The sequence below is a fragment of the Falco punctatus genome (assembly GCF_963210335.1).
Source record: "Falco punctatus genome assembly, chromosome: 2".
Taxonomy (NCBI): Eukaryota; Metazoa; Chordata; class Aves; order Falconiformes; family Falconidae; genus Falco; species Falco punctatus.
Window position 1 is genome coordinate 112,475,923 of NC_137581.1, and position 25,271 is coordinate 112,501,193.

Here is a 25,271-nt window from a genome sequence, read left to right on the forward strand (position 1 = left end):
CAGCTTCTTTTTGAGGGTGAAGAGATGTTCATAACATGAACTACAGAGAGAGAATCACCTTCAGAGAAAAAATACATCAGAATCAAAGTATTCCAGTGGAGGCCTAGGGTCAAATTATGTTAATGAGCTGTTTTCAATTATTTATAATGTGATTAGAGACAGGATCTGTTTGCCCTGATTTTGAAATAGGCACCTGACAATTTGGTTCCATGGAAACTAATCAGATGGGAGGGTATGATTAGGGGGATTTAATGATGTTTGTTGTAAAACTATATTTTATAGAGGTATACGTTTTTGTTCACAACAAACATGTTTGAACAGCTGTACCTCCCTTTATTTCTACCATTTTCACTAGGTTTTTTGGTACTAGTTTGAACTTGGAAGACTAAATGGGACATGGTGAAAAATAAAAGAAGCACAGAATCCCTCATGTTTTAAGAAAGAGAGGGTTAGACAGTATATATCACACTGACGTGTGCCATGCAGAGAGGAAAGAACCTTACCTTTTTTTTTTTTTTTTTGAACCCCAAAGACTCATAAACTACAATAACTCAAGAGATGAATCTTTCTCTATACACTTTATATATCTTGAACCTTATATGTTACTGTCACCAAATGGGACATTTTTTTCTGTGCCAGGTCTTTTAATATCCTACAGACCAGAAAAAATGCATTCCCTGATGAAGGGACAGCAGTGGAAGCCAAGAGAAATGTGATTTCTTCTTGACAGTGTCACCCATGTCCTTAGAATGATGTGAATCAACCTTCCCAAAACTATAAGTTGAGACTAATAGTACTTTATATACTGACTCTTCCTTAAACATCAAATAATTTCTTTTATATTTATTATTGGACTGCTTTGATCATGAAAAAGGCATGGTAGCCAGGTAAAAAGAGAAGATCCAAACATTTTACAAAATCACTGTATAGCAAGCAAGACCATGAATGGATAATACTACAGGAGATTGTCGCTGAAATTTTTTAGAACCCACATCTTCTGTTATGCCATTTTACTTTGAGAAGTAGAAGTTGCAGACTTCATGCAACAAACACCTTTAAAAACCCTGGGGCAGAGAAGGCTGAGGGGGATCTTATCAATGTCCACAAACATCTCAAGCGCAAGTGTCAGGAGGCTGGGGCCAGGATCTTTTCGGTGGTGCCCAGTGACAGGACAAGGGGCGACGGGCACAAACTGCAGCCCAGGAAGCTCCATCTGAACATGAGGAAGAACATCTTTACCCTGAGGGTGACAGACCCTGGCACAGGCTGCCCAGGGAGCTGTGGGGTCTCCTCTGGAGACATTCAAAACCAGCCTGGACGTGATCCTGGCCAGCCTGCTCTGCCAGGCTCTGGCTCTGCTTTAGCAGCTTTAGCAGGTGATGCTGATCTCCAGAGGTCCCTTCCAACCCTGATCATTCTGTGATTCTGTGATCTTTGAATTACACTTCCAGCACTGTGTGAATTCTAATGGCTATGAGGTCACTAATATTTCTACTCCTGACTAGTCTACTACTTTCAATAATTTTTAAAAGTCTCAGCATAATTTATATACTCCACCTACCGTAACATCTTCCCAAGGAAAGAGGTGGTCTTATTTTCTGTTTCTAGCATTGTAATTGCATTAACTGAAGATGAGTGCATTAGGGAGAGGTTATTTAATAACACGATGCTATCATATCTTCCTCTTAATGTTACCCTTTTGTCTTATGAAATGTTTTTTCTTCTGAATTGTGGTTATTCCCACACACCTTTGGCTGGTTAACACCCCAGGATGCATAGGGGTCATTTAGTTACTCAGCCAGTAGCTGGAAGTTCCACAAAAAGGTGTCAGCAGAAGCTCTGGTAATCCAGCTTGCAAAGGACTGAGGGGACTGAGGACTTCTGAAGTTACATGGGGAAGAGAGGCCAAATTACTTTTTTACTATCTTGGCTCTAAGAAGAAGCTAGTAGAAATTAATTTTCTGATTCTCTTGGTGACCTGATTTGTGATCTTAAGAAAACTTGTTTACTTTTATGAATTCATTTTCCGCTTTCACACTGTGGTTGTCAAGGGTTTACAAATATAGTTTAACGTAACATCATATGGCAATCTTTCAGGAACTTCCATGTGATTAATTTACATAGGTAATTTACGTGAAGAAATTTATATGAAGACATTTAATGCTGCATATAAAATACATATATATATATATAACCTTATAAGGGCTTGGTGATAAAATGCACCAAATAATGAAATCTTTCTTTCTTCAAGCAATATAAAAACAGCAAGTGCATTTTGGAAAAAAACAAAAGCAAAACCAAAGCCCACAAACCCCAACCCTTTTAGCATTGAATATCTGATTAACAGCAAAGGTCTGGTGACTAAGAACCATATTTATTTTGAAATGGCTTCAAAGAGATTAAATCAATCAGTAAAGCAGTTCCTCAGGTATTAAGATGGTCATTAGTTATTACTAAGAGTACAGCAAAAAAGCCCATGTGCTGAAGTGTTGAATTTCTTCCTATATCAGATAACATTAATTACCAGTGTAAACTGAAATCAATTTTCCACATGTATTCACTGATTTTTGTATGTTGCTCAATAAAGATGATATTGCCTGATCAAAAATAGATACATTTTCCCAAAGCTTTGAAATGGCTTCTCTGGTCATGTGCAATGAGAGGTACCCAAAGCCTAGAAAGATGGATGAAATAAAGTCACTCAGTGGAGCTTTTTCCTTTGGTCTGCTGAAACAGGAAAGGATATATGAAAAAAACCCATGCCATAGTTTTTGTCTGTAAGTGCTGTTAGGCTATTATTTCCAGCAAAAAAAAAAGTAGATTCCTGGCATAGGAGGTGTAGAAGATGTCTTGCTATGTGTCTAAAGACATGTTTGAATCTCAGTTCAGGTTGGTGCTAGCTGTCAGTTGCAGCTCGTAAGAACCTCATTAGTAGAGGGCCAAAGAGCTCTCACACTGTTGGAGATGCATGTAAACAAATAAGTCACTGGGTACTGAAACCAGTGTGTTTTACTGTGAAGGCTTGCTCTAATACCTACACTCACAGAAACCACTGCGTAGGTGGGAGGGGTTTCTTTTTGGTTTTGATTGGACTTAACACATGCCTATTCTTTTTGAAATATGTATCTTCTCCATAATGTCCTTAGAGCTCAGGATAAGGGTATATTTGTGGGTATTGTAAAGAAATTTTAGTTACAAGTCTGTCATTCATAAGAATTCTGCTTGAAATACTGTTCTACAGTATTTTATTACCATGAAATTACTGGGCCAAATCCTTAAAAAGATGCAAATTGTTATTGTACCGTAAGTTTAACTGATGTAAATTGCTATACTTCTACTGTCTTTAGAGGAGGACCAACAGAAGATCTGACTCACAATACACCCCTGGATCCTACTCCTTTTGTTTGTTTTGGTTGTAAAAGTAGAGATTTTTTAGACATACCTACTTTACTTATAACAAGCTGATGAGCATATCTGATAATAAATCAACCCCTCTTGCTGTATTACTGTTCTTTATATGTTTTTCTTTCTTTAGACTTTTTTTCCTAGCAGTGGTGGTGTTTGCTGGAGATCAGGTGATGTTCCAGTTGTTATGAGTAATACTTCTGAGTGTGACAGGTGAAAGCTCACAGTATTGATAGAGTACATAAATACTTGTCAAATTCTTCAAAAATGAACAGTCGTAGCAGAAGGTAGTATTTTGTAATAGCTTTTTGTGTTCTGGAAAAATATCAGGCAGCAGGGGTTTATTATCTTTCCTAAAATAACATATTTAGGTTCGTTTTGATGCAATTATTCTAAAGATTTCATCTCATTTTAAATACTGATGTGAACGTTAAATGGGAGGGCAAGTTTGTCTTAAAAGTTTTCACCTTGTAAGTGTACACTTTAATTCTAGAGAGGAATCAAGTGCAGCACAAAAATGAAGTGGAAACAATAACACTGAGAATGAAGCACCCAAAATAGAATATCAACTAGTTTTTGAAAAGGGACTATTAATAAAATACAAAAAATGTCAATTGTAAGCTTCCCTAAAAACTATATATTGAATTAAACCCTATGTTTCCTATTCTAAAGAAACAAGCGGTTACTGTACAAGTCAATTAGTAAGGAAAACCACAAGGGAGTATTTTTCCTACACTACTTTATTGTGCATTAAAGAGTGAAACATAAATATAAGACCTTTCTTATTCTGTGTTATTAAGCTCTGTTTAGAAGTGCACGGAGAACAGAGAGCTGTCTGGGGCATTAAATAAGTAGATTGGGCACTTCAAGCCGAGGGAAACAGCATTGCATTGATCCATGCAAATCAAAGCTTAATTGTCTGAAGGTCCCCTCTTTTACATGGGTCATTTACAGTAATGCATAAAATGCTGATAATTTCTGAAATATATAAACCAGTAGTGCTAGCTACGTGAGCCTTTAATTTCTTTCTTCACCTGTGGCCATCATGATTACCTCCAGCAAAGTTTAGCTCTTTTTCGTATTTCTCTGGAAACCTCTTGATCTCATTGCATTAGTTGTCTCCCTCCCTCAGTTAAATTCTTCATGTATTCCTAACTGACACTAATTTTTCCTCTGGTTTAATGTAAAGTCAAGAGAGTAATTTATTAATCTTCAATAGCACCACTGAAATCACAGAAGTACTCGATGACCTGATTTATTAAGGCACTTGAGGTCAGTGCCTTAAGCATGTGCTAAAAATGAAGGAAACACCAGCACGACCTCCAAAGGATTAGGCACCTGCATAATAGTTTGCAGGGTCCTTGGAAACAGGAACTTGTGGAACAGATTTGCTGCTGGTGTACAGTTAGCGCAGCTGTACTGAAAGCTAAATGATGCTGACAATGCTTTCAGTGGAATTATGACAAGCCTGCCCTAAGCCTTCCCCTTTTCTTGTCTTGTGCCATGTTGATATATTATGATACGCCAAAAAAATAAAAATCAACGTTAGAAAAACACTTCTGACTTTTTCAGTTTTTCATATGCCATTTAGTGTTCAACAGGACTATTAGCATCTCAGTAAGAAATTACATTGTTACAGTATGTAATTTTTTTCCATTTGATTTTGTAGGGTCATATTGTCATGTGCTTTCACATTTGCTTGATAATAGGATATCTGTGTTGTCACTGCTACCTCACTGCTAATGAAAGTAGGAATTTTGAACTGGATGAGACAAAACTTAGATACCCTATATTTGCAGGTTAAAGGATTTCTTGTGCCATAGGTGAAGATGTGTGTTTTGTGTTAGGAAACTGAGGAGGAAAAAAAAATTTATATTTTCCTATTGAGTCTGAAAATTTTCCTCACTGTGACTATGAACTCTTTCTTCCTTTTCCTAAGGAAAAAGATGTTTCTTTCTTTATGGTCTTTTTTTTCCTTGTAAGAGATTTTACTCATGTAAAATACTTTGATTATGAGAATGTATCCTTGCAAGCCAACTGGAAAAATTTTTTAAAAGTTAAATATATACTGCAAATGTTTATTTTGCATGAATTCACAGTAGCTACATTGTATATCTTTTTTGCAATTAAAACTATAAAGTTAATTCCAATATGTAGTAATAATACTTTTACATTTTTAGGGCAGATTGCAGACTTTTATATAGTGCTTTTTGCAGATATTTAAAACATTCTTTTTGTAAATTTTGTTTTTAAAAAAAGAATGTTCTTTTTTAGGGGGAGCATTATTGCATTTTGGAAATAATAACCTGTGAAATGCCTGTAACAAGGTATTTTATCTGAAAGCCCATTGTAGCTTTCTTATTATGGGTTTCAAGCTTCTGCAACAATAAAAGTGTTCTTATTCAAATGTATATTATTGCATTCATTCCTCTAATAGCAGCATTCCATCATATCAACCTATAAATAGACAAAGAAACAATTGCACACAGTACTACTTATGCATTCTCAATATTTTTTATTTTATTGTTAGGTATCAGATTTTGGAATAGTAATATGGAGTATTTGCATTGAATACAGAAGGAAAAAAGTTATTTCCTTGGAGTATACACATGCTTTCTATCTGTGTTTCCTTGGGATATAAAAAGTTACTGGTTTAGTTCCATGGGTCATTTTTATTGCCATGCTGAAGACAATGAAAATTGCACAAGGCTCCATATAAAAGCATCTCCAGGTGTAAATTAAATCTATGGTATAGTCTTTTGTAAATGGAGAAGAATGTACTCTTAGATAATAAATCTTTTTTGTGTATATCAACAAGATGTCTATTTTTTTTCTTTCTAGATACACCTTTAGTTAAAATCATTTCTTCCAATTCATGGCCTGAAGAAGGACAATCTATAATTTTGACTTGTGAATCCAAAGGAAAACCTGTGTAAGTGATTTAACAAGTAATATGTTTTTGCATTTTCCTTATTCTGCTGTGATTGCAGTCTTCAGCTGCAGAAAACTACTGGTTTTGTCTCGTCCTAGGGTGTAAAGTAATCTCTGGTATAGAAAACCCCTTGAAGCCTGTCTTCATTAAGTGTCTGTAGAGGATTGGTCTTTTACTTTGTTATCTATTTTAGTTTTCAGGAAGGATTCCAGCTGTGAGATTTTTTTTTTTTTTTTTTCCAGTCAGGTTTATCAACCTGAAAGGAGTGCAGGCTTAATCAGTCACTGTTTACATCATTGAACTGATGATAGAAGAGAAAATGTCTCATGAAAATCTTCCTACATCAACTAGCCTCAGGGAAAATATATTGAACTTTCTGGATGCTTTGGCTGTCATTTACAGGGGAATTTGAAGTTTAATGATATGTGCAAGTTGGCTGCCTGTTTCTACCAGAATTTGAAAATATGTAGCCTGCTTTAAGAATATAAATCATTTTACTGGGAAATTAACATCTCTGATAGCAATATTTTTTAAAAGCAGATCTGGAGAGATTAACTCTTGCACAGAATCTACTATCTAAATAGACTTCACTCTTTAAAACAGCATCTTCTCATATGAGGTGCTATATATTTACCCATAAAGATACATAAAAAATCCAATTGCTTAATATTAAGTTAATAAGAATCAAGTTGTTTAACTATTGACCTTCTGCTCAAAATATTAATATATAATGCTATATGGAGTTTTGATACACAGCTTTAGAACAGTCTGGAAAATGATAGTGCAATAATATTTTCGTTCTAGAAAAGGTGCAAATTACATGCCAGAAATCACGTCACTTAGGACTGAATTTCTCCCTGGTGTACCTTTAGTGACTTCATGGAATTGCTTAATGTAGGAACCTGAAGTCAGATTTAGGTCAAGTCAGGCATTGAAGTCCAAGGTTTCTATTTTGAAAAGCCCTTCTGAATTTACTCTGGCATCATCTAAACTCCATAAGTACTTTTCTTTTTTGTGTGTTATATGCCTGTATCATTTTAAAGCAACTCCTCCATCCAAATCTTGACTGGGCTGAGCAACGCAAATCTAGATCATGCTTTTACCCTGCTTGAGACCAGAACACTGGGGGTCCATCCAATTAGTCTTAAATGTGCCCAATGCAATTGGGCTTCTGTGCACCTATGCACAGCTGAAGTAATAGGGGTTTCTGAGATAGATACCTCTGTATGTAACTCACAAAAATTAGTTGCAAGCTATCTCTTGCTTTTATAATATACTTGAAAGAGAAGGAATTACCCATTTACTTAATAGCCTTTGAGCATCCCCCTAGGTATCAGGAGGTACAGAGTCTGTTTCCCCATTATTTTCAAATTCAGCAGAGGATGTGCAAGTGCCTAATTTTAGGAAAGAGGTCAGCCCTGATTGCCCTGAATGCACTGTTGGCTAGGTGGTATTTAGGATTTTCCCTCTTGCAGTGTTTTCCTCATGACTTACCAGGTGACAGAGACATGCCAAGTGCTGTCTTTGGCAAATAAAGACTACAGGCATTCTAGCCCCAGGTGCTTGATTTTCATTATTCATCTAACATTCACTGTAGGGATACAGATTAGAAGTAAAGCCGTCATTATGTAGTTTTATATTCTTAATTACCTGATGTTTGTTGGGGAGGGGGTGCTGTTTGGTCCTTCACATTTGGAGTCATTAGATAACAAGAAAGTCTGGAAGTTATGGGTTGATTTCTTCTTTTTGTTCTTTTTAGTTTTGTGAGACAGCTGGAGGGTTTGACAGATGGATGTAATCGGTATGTGGATGTATAATACCAAAGAGGGGTTCTAGTCCTCCAATGGTTTCACCTGCCTCTGAGTATTACACAAGGAGTCATGGTGCTTTTCATTTTCTGAGTGTATGGGAGTCATTTCAACTGCCTTTAAATATCTGCACAGTAGATATTTAGATCTGAGCTTCTCCCTTGGGCTTCCCTTTGCATTGAGTGGAGAGATATGGGCACTGTTATGACATGACTGCTCTGCTCTACATTAGACAATTACAGAAGAAAGCCAGACTGGATCATACCTCTGTTACTTTTTTATACAGTTTATACAGTTTTATACTGTTTTATACAGTTAATTCAGTCAGATATCTACATTTATATTTTGGGATAGCAAATACAGATATCTAAATATAGACATCTATATGAAATTCTGTGTTTAGTTTCTATGAGATATATCTTGCTCTTTGTCTACATCATATAACCACATTTTCGTACTCTTCACTGAAAATGGGCAATCAATTTGATCACATGCCAAAGGTATTAGACTCTGTTTAAAAAAGAGACAATTAATCCTCTCAGATCTTAGATTTTGCTTGAGAGCCCTGTATTTTTTAGTAATTTCTGAAGACAGTAAAAAGCCCAGTAAAAGTGGTATGTTTTTGCTCGACATACACAATATAATCTATTTGGTACACATAATATTGTAGATATACATTATATGTCACCCTTAGGAGACACTAGTTAAATCAATTAAAATGGAGCTTCAACTGAGGTGTTTACCAGTTTGTTTTTTTAAACAAAACTCAGTTACATCCTTGATGGATTCAAATGCAAACCTTACATATTGTTTTGAAAGGGCAGCCAAATAAAAACTCCACACCAGTGAATTATCAAGGCAGGGCACCTGTATGTGGTAGCCTTTGGGACACAAATATTTTGCCAATAAATTCACCTCTAATTGTCCATGCCACAAGAACTGCCAACATCAGCTGCTCTGTATTGCTTCATTAGGTCAGCCTTTCACGGCGCAGAGCCAGTAATAAATAGGCATCCTCCTGGGAGCAGTTTGCAGTTGCTTAGCATGAGAAACAGTAATGTCATGCTCCCAACCTACATTATGATTACCTTCTGGCTTGTAGAGGGAGAGAAATCGGAGAGGTCCACAGAGCCCAAATGTGTCAGTGTCACAAGATAAGTGATGAACTGTGGGCTTCATGGAGAGCTCAGAGACAGCCATGGTCCTTCATAGCCATTTACACAACATGGGTTAATTTCTATACACTGACAACTTTATGTCACAGTTACAACAGTCTCTCCTGTTTCCTATAGGCAACCGTGAATCATACCAGTAAATGAACACTTCCTTATAGGTACATTTCTCTTGTATCCCAGAGCAATTTTCACAAGTTTCAAAATGACGTTTGAGATGAAAATGGAGAAAGAATGAAGCCAGGTTGTGGCTGTGGTGACATTCATGATACTGATAGTTGCTGCAGAGTAATTTTTTTTCCCCAAAAGGGAAAACAGAATGAGGCTAAAGCTAGAACACACTTACCCTGTCTTTTCATTTGGAAAAATTCTACTATGTGTGTTTGTGGCAGAGTCTTTTCTTATGCAAGACTCAGGCGCTGCTTTGTTCACACTGGCAATTTTAATAATATTGATGTCCAGGTTTCTTTTTTTTAAATTGTAGTTTAAGAAGTATTTAGCCATTTCTCTGCATAACTTAGGTCAGGACACCCTGTTGCTGACATCACTATTCAATAGCATTCCTCTTTTGGAGATACTATTGTATAGTTTCAAACTAAATTGAACCTAATATCTTGTCTTTACAATCCTTAGAGCTATTTTGTCTTTTTCAATATTTTTGGCTAGATCCTTGGACAGTTGTCAGGCTAAAACATTTTGGTTAATGAACTTGCCCAACATGTCTGCAAGGTGTCAGTGGCTCTTTTTAATTTCTTTCTTATTTAGCATAATATAGTTTTGCCTAGGCTTTGTTTATTTTCCAAATAAGGAAATCTAATTGAGCTTCAGAAATCATAGACATTCTTTTTTATGAAATCACATGCAAAGTCTATATTTTTCTGAAGTCATATTGCCTTTCAGTATTTTGAATATTTTAAAATAGACAGCTGTAAAAAATAAAAAGCAAAGAACAAAATGATAATTTACAGTCATCTGTGCTTACAAAAGATTTTAAAAGTCAGTGTTTTCATATTGCAAGTTGTAGCTTCTATACACTGTGTTGGCTTAACAGTACAGTCTCATGACTCAAAAGTGCCCCAAAAGTGAACTCAAAAACTGCCCCATAATGAAAGAAAGATTCATTTTTTAATATTCTTAGTCAGCGCTTTTACCAAAGCATGCATGAAATATGTGGGTTTTTTTTAAGTCAGTGTCATTTCAGCAGAAAGGATGTAAAAATATAATGGAATAATTAGGGCACAGGAAACAGAGAGAGTTGGCTGTCTCCTGTGTGCTGTAGAGAAATCTTTCCATTTCCATACAGCTCAGGGGAATCATAGTATAGTTGGTTGCCTAATGTAAAGTGAATATTTGGCCTTGTTTGAAATAAATAGGAAGGGTGGTTTTTTCAGGAGAACACTCATGTATGCATCCTTCATTAGAATAACTTTATTCTTAAGGTCATGAAAAAGCTGTAGAGAAAAGCACAATTAATAATAAACACTAATGTTGTATGTACCCAGTAATATAAAGTATAGCCAAATACACATTTTAATATCAGAAAAATTGATTGATCCCTTTCAGAAATGAGGGCACACCAAATAATAAAGCTTGCACAATAAAGCTGTTGTAAACTACATGTATGGTATCACCACAGAAAGTTCTGTCCTTTCTAGTATGTATTTAAAGAAGACTCTGTTGAGACAAACATTTTGCAAATGCTGATGGAAATAAATACTAATGATAACAGAGATATATACAACATCATTCTGTCAGTGACCCCAGCGAGTGACTGTTTCATTTGAGAAGGACCTCACAGGGCTCCAGGTGATAAAAGAAAACTTAGTGAAGAGAGTTAGCTAAAGTTCAGTCACCTGAAAGCAGCGGAGCCGGCCCTCATACTGGCTCATGTTTAGCCTACTGTCAGGCAGGATCACCAGGTCCTTCTCAGCTTAGATGCTGGATTTTGCATCCATCCTTGCTGAATTCCCCTCCCTCACATAAGGGAGCTGTTGGCCCATTCCTCCAGCCTGTGGAGGCCTCCCTGAATAGTGGCCTTCCCTCCAGGTATACTCAGTACAGTAGAGATTTGGTGTAAACAACCAACTTAATGAGAAGACATTCTACCACCTCAACCTGCTCTTTGATATTAAACAGTAAAACAGGACAGGACCCAGGACAGGCTTTTGAAGAAGTCTGATTGTAACCACTCTCCAGGCAGTGTCCCTTCAACCCAATCAATGGTCCAGCCAGTTTTTCACCCGTTGAGTAGTACACACATCCAGAAGAACCGTAACACACCAGACTAGCTACAAAGAATACCACTGGAGACAGTGACCAAAAGCTTGCTAAAGTCAAGGTAAACAGCATACACTGTCTTCTTTATCTACACATCCTGTGTCATTTCTTCAGAGTTTTCACGTGTTTGGTAGTGAGAAAATGATAGAAACATTTATTCCATGAATCGTTTTGTCACAGGCTCAAGGCTAAAATGTATTATAAAGAAAAGAGTAGAAAATCTCTTCCTTCCTCTGGACAGTTACCTTAGTTCAAACCAATTCAAAGTGGAAAGGCCTCTGAACCTAAGAAAGGTATTTTGAGAAACGCTAAAGGGACACATTTGGATTGCCTGGTTTTCACTATACGGTGAGAAATATCATAATACTTTGCTCCCTGAAAACTGTGGCATTATGGGAAGGATATAGCTTTTCAAGAGGATTGCTGACTCCTTCAGTGGAATAGTAATTATGAATGGTAGCTATGAATGATCTGTCTGACTCAGGTCTTATTTGATTCATGCCCTCAGAATACAGAATTAAAATAATTTCTTCACAGGTGTTCATATTTTTCTTCCCCCTAGTATCTCAGGGCTTGGCAAATATTTAAATGTTTATTTTTATCACACCTGAGGACAATTAGGGTATTCGATTGCCTCAAATTTACAGCTGGGAACTGAAGCAGAAAAAAAATTCTAAGATCAAAATTGACAAATAGATCACGTACATTTTAGGTCTAATATTGAACACAGTCCCCATTTTCCCAAGAGTATTTGATGTGACATAGCATCACACTCAGAAGATAGCTCATCATTGGTTTGAATTGCAACAGTGAGTTCTTAGCATGTCTACAAATCTGTGCTGAGAGTGAAAGCAGAACTAGCAGAGAAAATTGTGGAAACCCACTTGACATTCAGCTGTTACCATTTTGATGTAAGTAGTGTGCCAATAATGCTTTGAAACTACATCATAATGGCAGGTTTAGATTCTGAATCATTAGTCTAATGGCCAGCTTTTTGTCCATGTACAATTCTTTCTTTCCTACTTTGACATGATACACTTCCCAGCTTTTCTAGCAGGTGACATGGAGGTTCTGTAAGAAATTATCTCATTTTCTGCATAAATTTTATTCACTGCAGAATACTATCTGGATTGTGCCATGAATACCTAGCAGCCTAGAAAGGAATGCTAGTATCAACTCCGCCTGTATGAATTATCATAATGAATCTGGAAAAGCATGCATGTTTCTGTGTTTATAAATCACCTTGCAGAATGAATCCACAGACCAAGCTGGATGCTCAGGCAGTATCAATAAATATTAATGATTTGGAAAATTGGGTGAATTTGTCCATATCCAGGATGAAATATTACTCTAGCAAAACATGAATGTGATACCAAAGTATTTCTCCCTTAAGCTTCATACATATTTGTTCATAAGAAAACCTGTATTGTAAGAGTCTATTTCCAAGTTTCTCTAGAAAGGACCACCTAAAACTGAAATCAAGTAGGTGAAAAAAAAAAAAGAAAGGAAGTTAGATACTGGAGTTCCACTGTTTTATGTTTAGATCTGGACAACCTTTTTCTTAGCAGAAAGGTAGATGGGTTTGAATTTTGTCGTAAGTGCTATGCATTTAACAAACTGGCAGTCTCCCTCGCATCCTTCACCTTGATCCCATTGACCTCCAATACCTGTCAGTAAATGAAGTATCTTTTTTTATCAGATTCATGCTTTCTGAGCACTCTGAGTTTACAGTTAAGTTTCCAGGGACACATCACACAGCTTTGGGCAAGATTCTGTAAATAAATTCTTGAACAAATGCTTACATGTACAGGACTAAGTATTGTATCTGTGTGTGTAGACTTGTACAAAGGTAAGGACCCCTCCTCACAGTTCTCAGCCCTGTGTTCCTTGTCACAGGGGAACAGGTCTCAGGATAGCTCAGGCTCTCCTATTCCTGTCTTTTGCCTTCTCTCTGTCTATTCCAAGTTGTCTTTCTTTGAATTTGGCTTGTTCGGCAATTAGATAGAGCCTGTCTCCTACAAATACAGTATGTATCTCTGTCCTGTCTGTCTCTCCTGCCTTGTTCTAATTCCTTGAAAAGTTTCTTCCTTTTTTTTAAACAACGCTTTTTCATCTCTTTATCTTTATCCCATTTAGGGTCTGTCAATATTCTTTTCTGTCTGGAGAATTGTGAACCTCCATTTCTCCAAGAGGAACTGATTATTTTTGAGTAGGTGATTGTTAACTCAAAACCAACCTACCGTTCACTTGATCTGATGGCATATAATCCATGTCAGCTAATGTTAATCACTCTGTATCCCATGGTTATTGTCAACCACATAGAAAGGTCTTATCATCAACCAGATTTGTAGGTTAAGAATCCACATTCTCCACCCACATAGGCAGCAGTGTATATATAAAGAAAGCTTTGCCAATATTAAACACTACATTTCAAGCTCTTTCAGCCTGGAAGGTAAAGAGAAAGTTTATCATGTGCAACATAGACTGATCACATAGCACGTGACAGAAATGTGGCAGATCGGAATATACATAACTGTTAATAACAGAGAGCCTTTTCAGTATCCGATTCTTATGCCCAGTTAATTTTTAAAAAAATTCTAGTTAATAGATGCTGATGCCAGCCCAAATCTCTGTTGAAGCCAAACTTGGCACCGTTTGCCAGTACTTTGCCATTGTTGCTATAATTACTTTGGATAGTTGACCAATTTTTAAATTATTGTAATTTTGAAGGAGTTCATACTAATGATATCTCCTGCCTTGATTTAATAGGCATCTGTTATATTCTGTGTTGAATGTGTGCTCATTTGCAGTAAAATGTTCTAAAATCTTGCAAAGAATATCATATGAATTGTAGAAAAAATCTGCCTAGTGAAACTTTCCAGATAGGTAGTTTGTCTTTCCAAACCCCCAATTATTTTAAAGGATTACGTAAATATTCAGCTTGTAACTTTCTACACCAGTATCTCATAGACATTACACCTCCACAGTAGAGTCATGGTGTGATGTAGTAGATAACATAAGAAGGAGGTAAAATTTTTGCTGAGATACAGCATGTATATTCAATAGATGAAATTTCAGTTTGTGTTAAACAGCCTAGCTGTCTGGGAGGGTTGTATCTTCTTTTTGCAGCTGGGACCTTCTATGCTCCCCCCTCTCCGCCTCTCTTCAGTATTTTGCAGAGAGTAAGGAAATTGGTGTTATAAAAAGTGTGACACAAAAAGAAACAGATGGGAGCATTAATGCCTGTCTGAAAATTACACTTTACAATAAAGCCTCCCACGGTGCTTAAGAACTTCCCCTTTAGTGTTCTGTAAAATGATCACATTGCCTAATAGGCTCAATTCAATAATTGCTTTTCCTCTTCTTTAAGTGTCCCTTTTCTGCAGTGTTTACACATAAAATGGTGCAGAAAGTACAGTGTGAAAAACAACTAAATGCAGCATTTTTAGTGCTCATTAAATCCATTTTGCATGTGTTTGCCTTTCAAAAGAATTCTTTTCCTTGCTTTTAGGTGGGAACACATTCTAAAATGAAAAAAGGCCCATGGAATAGAGTAATAAATAAACTGAGATACAGCATGGGTAATTCTAATTGAGTACTGAACTGGAAGTTAAAACATAAGAAAAAAAAATAATTGGGAAAGGATATGATGCCCAGTCTCTTAGATACTTGTTTCTACACGTAAGAGATCAGCTGCACTTGCAGGTAAAATTACAGCAGTCTTGAATCAACCATTTGCAGCAGAACACAAGAAGACATGTTAGTGTAACTCCTTCAGTGCAAATCATCCTTATGGTATCTGCTCTGTTACACAATTACAGAAACAACAGTTATTCCCTGTATAGCAGATGTGATCTGGAACATGCAGTGCCATGGAGAACACCAGCTCATTGCATATCCACATTTTTATCCCACATTTATAGGAACATAGTACCCTGACAACATGTACATGCTGTAACCTAGCAGGGTAAAACACCATCCTTCTAAAGGAAAAGAAGTGTGCATTTAAAAAACAACATAAGGAAGGCACTTTAAAGCCAAATTAGGACTTTGTAATTATTTCTTTTTTATTTATTTTCTTCTTTGTATTTGGTGTCCTTTCATTCAAAAAACATCTCCTTTTCTGAGGACATAACCTCTCTTTATGAAGTTGGACACTGATTTTGGAATTGCTAGTTTTTTCCCTATTGAGAATAGTTTGCTTGGTTCCTTTCACCAGTTATTTTAACTTTTTCAGTTCATTATTTTCAATTAAAAAATGCCTTTTCACACTTCCCTAGATTACTGGGACTATTAGATATTATTTTTCTTAAAATACAATTACCTATTTTTTTCCCATTTTTAAGGCGCTCAAAACAGGTTTCTGTGACTTGATTTATTATACATAATTCTGTACGTTTACTGTGATCTCAGGCTCTTGGTGTGCAGATCTCAGCTCAGAGCGTAACCTTTTTTTGAAATCACAGAATCACTATGGAGGTGTAGGTATTGGCCTGTTCACCAGTCATTGCAAAGCTGAGGCTCATATACGATTAATGTGCAAATGAAGTGCAGAAAATGAACATGAGAAGAAAGGGTTTAATCTACAGACTCAAATGTAACCTGCTTGATCATCGTTCCAAAATTAAAAATTCTCAGACTGTGTGCAAATTTTAAAAGGGGCTATAAATGGGGTGAGTATGGGAGGATAACAATACAGCGAGGTCTGTTGGCATACTTTTGGAATGGCTGTCATATGTGAAAGGCAAAGGCACAAGTGAGTTGCAAGGGTTTTTTTAGCTGAGCATTGAAGCCTGTCCCTGCCACGTTCCTACCTAATACTGCACTAGTACTCATGCTGCATTTGCAGTATATACCTATTCTGTAAATCCGGTGCTCGCTTACAAATTTTCTGTAAAATGTGTTGGCAATTTTCCTTTCCTCACAAAACTAAGACTCATAGTCCCTATTGGCAGGAGTTCTCTTTGCTACAGGACAACGCAGGAGAAGTATTTTGAAAGGTGATGGAAGTTTTCCACTGCAATGGGAGACACTGAATTTCCCAGTGTTGCATGTATATTGGTCTTTTTTTCATTGTTTTCTGGAAGAAGCTCTTTACTTTCCCTAGAGTTATTGCTGGGAGAAATCACTTGATACAGTTTTTCTTGGTTGCTCTGAGAGAGTACTATTCTGACATATATTTTGACAAATATGCCAAGCGGGTGGCATATTTACAAAACATATGATATTCGTATGGATGGAAGGAAGTGCGTATCTCTCCACACAAAGAATTTTGTGGCACTAACTCGGCCAATTATGCCACCTGCTAAGGGCTGGAAAACAAAGGCAGGAAAAATATCCAACCAACCTTTTTAGGTGTGAAAATGTAAACTTAACACTACTCTTTGGTGTGTGGGCATAGCCCTGGAGCAAATGAAGATGACAAGGTAAGTGGGATTGTGGTTCGGACAGGCATGGCAGGAAACAGGTAAGAGAATAAAAAAATCAACACCATGTATTATTAGTGTAAATTACAATTTAGATGTTCATTTTAGATAGTCTTTGTCTTTCTATTGCAAGGAAAATCTCAGAGATTTCTCAGACTAAAGTTTGTCTAGTTGAAATGAAATTTCCACATTCAAGGCTTAGTATTTAAGCAAAATAAAAAACCACTGCAAACTGTTTCCCAAACTTGTTAAGACCTGAGGAAAGACTGAGTCTGTGATTTATAGTCTTGCACAGGAGAGCAAAAGAGGCAGGCTGGTAGGATGCAGAACTTCAAGGAGATAAGAACTGCCAAAAAACTGCCATAGCTGGTTCCCAGGCTTCTCCCTCATGTAAGAACCTGCTATAAGAAGTTAAGGGGTTGAGCAACCTCTCAGGGCTCTTAATCATGGATAACCCAGTCAGGGAACGATCTAACTGGTTGACAGTGGTGAGTATGCTGGATTTTAGCTGGTGGGGCCTGAATAAAAGATTTCATCACAGATGTGTGCACTGAGCTGAATGCATACCTGCTTCTGTGCATTACACAGCAGAGGCTTGAAGGAACAATCTTTTACAATAGAGTAGCAGCACAGGTTATTCATTATCAAAATAATACAAACAAGATGAGAGTATTCAGTGTTTATACATTGGAACACAGAAAACAATGGCTACTGTTTAGTAAAGGACCCTGTAACTGTTGCCTGTGCATCTTCTTCCATGCTGCAGGGGAGCTGCCACGTGTCCATCTGTGCTGGGTGGCCCATGGCTGGCTGCCAGATGCCCACCCAGCCGCTCTCACATGCACCCTCCGCAACAGGACGTGGTTCGAGATAAGGGCAGGGAGATCGCTCACCAGTTACCTTCACGGGCAAAACAGACTTGGCTTGGGGAAAATTGATGTAATTTCTTGCCGGTTAAAACAGAGTTGGGTGGTAGAGAAACAAAGACAACAATGGAAAACACCTTCCCCCCACCCCACACCTTCCTCCCTGGCTCACCTTTCCTCCTTCATTCCCAGCTCCTCTGTCTCCCACTCCAGGGGGCAGGGAATGGGGGCTGTGGTCCATCCCTAACAGCTCCTCCCTGACACTCCCTCCTCACACTGCTCCAGCGTGGGCTTCTCCCACGGCTGCAGGGGAACCCCTGCTCGGTCTCCTGGGTCACCCCCACCCCCTCCCCTCGGGCTGGCCGGGCTGTCCCTGACCCGTTCCCCCTCCCTCACGCAGGTTTCCCCACGGCCATGGCGGCTGCGGGGCCCAGCCGTGCCCTGCGCTGGGGCCGTTGGAGCCGGCTGGAACCGGCTGTGCCCGGCACGGGGCAGCCCCGGCCGCTCCCCACAGGGGCTGCCCCCGGCCCCTGACAGACCCTCCGCACCCGGGCCCTGTGCAGCACCTGGGTGAGCGCGGGGACGGGCAGCAAGGTCCTGGCTGAGGGCAGCTGCACAGGCAGCGTGGGCAGAAGGTTTCTGTAGTGAACGTTATGGCGTGGACCTGCTTCTTAAAAGGCGTTGCAGGTTTCCATACACACGCACGTGTTTGGTTGCTGTCAACGATCTTTTATTACTACTTAGAAATACTGCACTGGGCACTTTTAAGAAGAAATGATAAAGATTGTGTGAAGGAGTAAGAAGCAGTGGCGGGGTGGGCTGTGATGTCCCAGCAGCAGGAGCGGGACATCCAGCCGCCACAGGGCTGGGCCCGCTGGCAGGCACCGGGAGCGTGGCTCCTGGCAGGGCCGTAGCAGGCAGGTACGTGGGAGACAGATCAGTGTTTCTCCTTATTATCGCTATTTAATTGTGATTTTTTTGGTTTGGGGGTTATTTTTTTTTTACTTTCCATGGGTCTCAAACAACCCTAGCCTATCTTCTTACCTCACACATACAATTTCTAGAATGCTCCACATGGAGTCAGCTTGTCCTGGGGAGTGACAGTCTGAGGGAGCTCTCAGCACCGTCTGCATTCAACTTGTTCTTTAAAATGTATTTACTTGCAGTTTGCACCTAGAGGCAAAAAACAGAAGTCTAGACAATTATATGGTAATCAACATCAAAAAGGGGAACTACATAAAACCGAAGAATCTTGTTAAGAAGAAGCTAAAAGGGGCAGCTAAGAGAATTAAATCTTTCCAGGCAGCCTGAGGACTATGTTAGAAAAATAAAGAGTTTGGAACTACAGGGTCAATACATATAACCCAGCAGAAACACTTGAGAAGGAGAAATTGGTGAGGCTAAACAGAAGACAGCAAAGTAATAAAAACAGTGAAGCCATACTTGAAAAATCTGAAGTTGTTTTCCAAAGAAAAGAGAAGATCCTTAGATTTTGGCAGATTAAATATGAAAACACAGTAAGCCAAACCACCAGAAAAAGTAAAAGGGAAAAAAACCCAACTTTTTTTTGAGGAGCAACTAGCAACAGGAATTGACAGTAATGGTTAATTTTTCTTGAAATATACTGGGAAGTGTGCAAGTACATTTCTAGAATCAACTGAGGATCAAGGTATAAGAGGAAGCCAGATGAATTTGTTACAGCTATGTTTACTGTGGAAGAAACTGGGTATATTACAGTATGATTCTCTTTTTTTCTGAGGTGCTCACGAGCAAGATTTTCTTAAATGGACTGTGGAGGAGGCTGTGGGACAAACAGGCAAAACAAGCAGTGACAAGCCAGCAGGGCCAGATGGTTTCACCCCATCATTCAAAGGGAAGTCAAGGATGAGATTGATGAATTAAGAACAGTGACAGGAAACGCAGTGCTTAAAAACCACCTTGCTAACTTGGAACATCAGGGCTTCAGAGAGATCCCAGAGTATGCAAGTCTGTAGAACTGACGTCTGAGCTTCACAAATACTTAAAATTTTAAAAAGAACTAGAATTAGCAGACATCTGATTAAAAACTAACTTTTGGGGGGGAATCCAGGGGGAAAATCCTATCTTAGAAATTCTTAGAGTTCCTTGAAACATACAGAAAATATGCCTTGTGGTGGCCTATTTGATATAGAGGGGAAATATTACAGGTGTTTCTAAAACTGTAACTGGACTGTAAATGGCAAAGAGATGGTTCTTAGGGATTGTTGGTGCATTATCTCTTCAAACAGAAAAGTTTAAGGGTAAATTAAGCTGCTAAGAATGAGTTTTGTCACAAAGCAAGGACATCATTTTTCATAGAATGACTGGTAAACTTTGGGAATTTGTTGTCAATGGATATGGCAGATGGTAAAAATTCATGGTAATTCAAGGAAAAACTGCGTAAATTCATGGAAAGGAAAATCCTTAAGGTCTACAGAATATTTTAAAAATGTGCTTGCTGTCAGAAGTGCCTAAGATAGTTGTAGATAGTCGCAGGAGTGCTTGGGGAGGCAACATCTGTGCTTGGCCTGTTCCCTAGACATCTGCTTATCCCTGCTGGTGGAGATAAGGCACTGGGCTAGCTGAACGTTTAGTGTGATCCAGTACAGCTGTTTCTGTGCTGTTAAGTGTTGAACGTAGACTGTTGTGGTTTGCTAGGACTAGATGCTGATAGAGCTGGATCCCATTGAGAGCTTAAGGATATCTCCTTTACAGGGCTAAAATTATTACCACGGAGGTATTAATGAATAATTTTCTGTGTGAGAGAAGTTTGTGTGAACTAAAGCACTCCCCTCTGTCTGGAGATAATGATACATTTGGGAGAAGAAAAGCAAACTCCTATAAGTAAATAATGTTTGTCTCTTTTTTTCCCTTTATTGTATTACTGTTTCATAAGTTATTTTTAGATGTAAAAGAAATTGACACAGACCAGTGTAGGACTTAGCTCTGAAATATAAATAATCATAAATTCCCAATATATTGTTATTAAGATTTCATTATATTATGAAATGAAAGCATGAAGCTTATTTATTATGATCTGATACACTGTGCTTCACATCAGCCTTCTTTGACACTGGTGAAAAAATGTAACTGAGGTACAAAGATTTTATGGTGTATTTCCATTCCTTGGTGCTCCTATAACCCTTATAAATATCAACAAACATTTGGTTACCTGTTGAGAAGAGTCATGATTCAACTAAAGATCTTAGAAATGTCATTGTTATGGCTAGTTATTAAAGATATCTTATCTGATGAAAACAGGATATTCTTCCAAACTTCATGATGTTCTTACATGCAGTGGAAGTCAAGAAGTGCATACCTTGGTTAATGAGGGCTGGTACTGAAGACTTTGCACAGTCCTTGCTTGTCATTCAAGTTGCAGCACTGGTACTTTCATCAGCTCTCTGGGTGTTGCCTCTGCACCTCAAGTGCACGAAGGAATTTTAGTTTAATGAGGCTTCTCCTTGGCTGTGCCTTACATTGACAGCGAATAATTTTAAACAAGTAATATTTGGACAAGCAAGTAACTGTGAATGAGACTTTTGACTGTTTACTTCATGGAAAAAGCAAAGTGAATTAGCTACTTTTCATTTTCCTCTTTGATTCTTGTGCCAGCAAGCATTTGACCTTAGCTCAAAAAACGCAGCTGGTGTTTCATAGATGGGATTTCTCAGCTTGTTGTGATAACAGAGTTTCTTGTGAGTGTTGGGACACAGCTCTTACTGAAAACAGTACCAGTTAGGCATGTGAATATCCATCGGTGTCTCAGCCTGAAATATCTAAACAGTCTAAAATCCTGACTCATCAAATGAGAGGGAAAAAAAAAAGATTATAATAATCTTTGCTCATTAATAACTTGATATACCCTTCGGGTCTCAACTGGCAGTGGGGATATCACCAACAGATGTAGTGTTGATTAAGGAAAAAAAAATAAAAGGGAACTGAAAATGCGGTGTGGCAGTAGTTCCCTCCTGTTCCCTCTTTCTTGCAGTCTCCACCATTATCTTTACGTGGCATTTCAGCATAGCCTATGTAAGCCAAGCTAGTTTCAGAAATTGTATATTTTTTACTCCTGTAATACGAAAATGTAAAAAATTTAAAATAAGTGGTGGTGAAGCTCTTCTGCTTTTCTGTTATTTCTGATAAATCGATATTTTCCCCAGCTCTTGTTGCCCTGACTGGGGATGCAGTACACTCGTAAACTTGTAGGAAGAAACACAATGTTATAAATGGATGTGAAGACATGCCAGTTAAGAAGATGTTATTTTCCTCTGTTCTGTGAAATGCATAGTAACTAAGGTGTGCACATCCTATCATTATGCTTTGCTGCTGCTTTTCTATCCCCAGCAGTACTTCATTAACATTAGGAGCATAGTTCCTGGCTAATCCCAGTAATTTTCAGCAGCCATTCTGATGCATCCACTTGAGCACCATATTATCTTAATACTGCTGACATTTGCATGTCTTTGAAATACATTTTTTTTAAATATTGTCCATTTAATCCACTGCAGTTTCTATTGTCCTTTGTTCTTATAGTCATGCTTTACTTACAGCTGATGAAAAAGAATAATCTACTAATTTCTCAATAGCTCTTAAAGGTTAAGAAGGAATCAACAAGGTGTAAACAGCAGCATAAGAAACCCGAAGATTTAGCTGTTTGAACACAGACTACATAATTAGAAACCTATAGAACTAGAATTATAGCGAAACCAGGCCATTAAGATTTCTATGTTTAATCAACGATTTTTCATGTGAATGAAATTCTTGGATGCCATTTATCATCTCAGCTGTATTCTGACAGAAAGGAAAAAGCCCCTAGGAACAGCAATAAAATATTTAAGCAAGGTGTGACAATTATTCTTTATATTCTCTTATCTGTATATAGTTTCTCCTTTCCTTTCTGCTCCCCACACCCCCCACCCCACCCCCCACCCCCGATATCATCTGTGAGTGTAGGTCTTAGCTTATAAAACTGAAAGGAAAGGGATTTGTCTTTCTAATTTGCACATCAATATATGGCACTGATCCCAGGCAGAACAGGGGAAGGGCTTATATTACCAATGTGCTCCAGTACTGATCCAGAGTACTTCCAGCTCTGGAATTTAAAAGGAGCTCTCAGGGCATCACTGTTGCTCTGCTTAATCTTTTACCCATTCCCTGGGCTGGAATAATATCACTGGCGCCCTGAGTGGACTTCACTGCTTTTCCTGTGTGAGGTTACCTGGCTACCAGCATGAAGCTCGGGCTATGCTGACTTTTCATTCTCTAGATGAAGCAGGAACTTCACCGAGTCTGCCATCCCCCTCTGCCTGCAGCAGTAAGGGAGATGCACCTTACGGAGGAGGTCTCTCCCCCTTCACTTTCTTGCACAATCTCCTAAAAGCAAGGCTGTCACTTACCCTTAATTATTGATATGTTGTTAAAGATATCTTATCCATTGCCTGTGAGAGCTGTTAAATGACTGGATGGCAGATAATACATTGTGCATCCACCTGAACAGCTCGTTGTGCAATCTGTCTGTATCAGGCCTTCAATACAAGATTTCTGATACAAAAGCAGCATCTTTTCTACTTTACAGAAATTGGAAAACACTTTATATAATCTGTGGTCAAGTCTGGGCTGACCCTTGGATATTCCCTGCAAAATATTACCTGGTACCATGTCCTTGAGCTAGTGTCAGTGAGCTGGTGGTGGTGGCAGTCACTTCTGCAAGGCCTCCATTCCCCAGAAAGTAAGACAGATTTATGAGATAAGATTTTTTAATGTATTTTTTTTTTCTTTCCTGCTGCTGTACTGGTGTACACCTCTCCTTCTTCCTTTTTAGCCTCAGGAATCTTTCTGAAAGAGATGTTGCGCTTCTGTGGAGGACCTTTTTTTTTTTTTTTTCCTGGTTAAAAATTAAAAGAAATATACATTATTAAATAAACTGGCAACACAAAGTGAATGGTATAGCCATACATACCATTGTTTTCTATAGACAGAAGATTTTAAAGTGCACTTTTCTTGAACGCTGTTCATAAGCTGTAGAGGTTATAGTGTTTTCTCTGAATTTAAGATGTTTGGAGCCTCAGACTTTAAAATACATATAAAAAAGAAGTGTTGCAAATAGCTGGCTACTAAAAAAGTTCTAAAATACTAGGTATTTTGATTTGAAGTACAAAAGATGCATGAAAATATCCAGGTCACTTTTATAATAAATTCAAAGAAAACGAGGTCAGTGCCTGTTCCCTGACCTTCTAATGGTGTCTTTAAGAGAAGTCTGAATTTTTTGTTCATGATATGCATCAGTGTGCCTGTGTTATTCAGTTCACTGTTTGCTCCTACATGATGGTCTGTCCTCGAAAGTTGTGAAATATGGAAGCCTCTTTCACCATCCTCCATATTTTTTTCTACATTTATAACTGATGGAAGGCAAAAATAAAGTAGTAGTTCAGCAAATTTTGCCATTTATAGGAGTAATTGCCTGCCTGGTGCAGAAATGTCTGAAGACTTGAGAAAGTATATAGAAGTAGAAATGTCCAATCTGTGAGATGAGACACCAAAAGTTTGAAAGTAGATGGAGCATCTGACAAATGTGGGAGAGGTTTGACCAAAATGGAAAACCAGATGAGGTTAGAGAATGAGCCCTATAAAGACTGAAGGCACTTACTGTTCTCTGCTATGAACACCCATTAAAATTATCACATCTGCAGCAATCCCAGTTTCTGGCAGAGGAAGTAGAAGAGGCAGATGCCCAAGAAAAAGAGTGAAGTAAATCAACAGCCCCTTAGAAAGCATAAAATGTTTTGAATTTTCATTTGTATCAAGAAGGTGGAGGGTATAAGCACAAGATTCTTCTCTTCTTTTTTTCACTGTGAACATTCATGTATACGCAAGATGGAGTGCACAGCTCCTGTGCAAGAGACACGGATCTGTAACACCTTTTTTTCCCTCCCTTCATTTTCTTTCTTTTTAAGACTGGCCTAAAAACCCTACTGGTTGTGTTGCATCAGTGTGTGAATGAAAGCTGCTGTAGAATGAAAACTGGCAGCCTTCTCCTAAAAATTGTTTAGATACATGATATATACATTGTATGCACAACTCATGTAAACTGCAAGTGTTTCTATGATATTAGTCTTAACTATTTAAAAATAATGCAGTTTTGAATTTATGAGCTCAGCCCGCAAGTACGGCTATATCAAAATATTGGCAGGGCCTAGTAAGTACAAGGAAAATAGCAGTCACTTTTAAATAGCAAAGGAGGAAAATAGAAGAAAAAAAATCCATTAGTGAGGACAATAAGATTTGAATATCTTGAAGAAAATTAGCCACAAGTTCTACCACTTAATCTGATTAATAAATTCCATTAGAGAAATTAGCAAATTGGT

At 38.1% G+C, this 25,271-nt stretch overlaps 1 protein-coding gene across 3 annotated transcripts in view; it reads left to right on the plus strand.

Moving 5' to 3' along the window:
* CADM2 (cell adhesion molecule 2) overlaps nucleotides 1–25,271 on the plus strand; it is a 689,497-nt gene that overhangs the window by 579,374 nt on the left and 84,852 nt on the right. For all 3 annotated transcript variants that reach the window (XM_080376574.1, XM_080376575.1, XM_080376573.1), the window contains one exon: nucleotides 6,247–6,337. In XM_080376574.1, coding sequence (XP_080232700.1) covers nucleotides 6,247–6,337 — 91 coding nt within the window. The remainder of the gene's footprint in view (nucleotides 1–6,246; nucleotides 6,338–25,271) is intronic.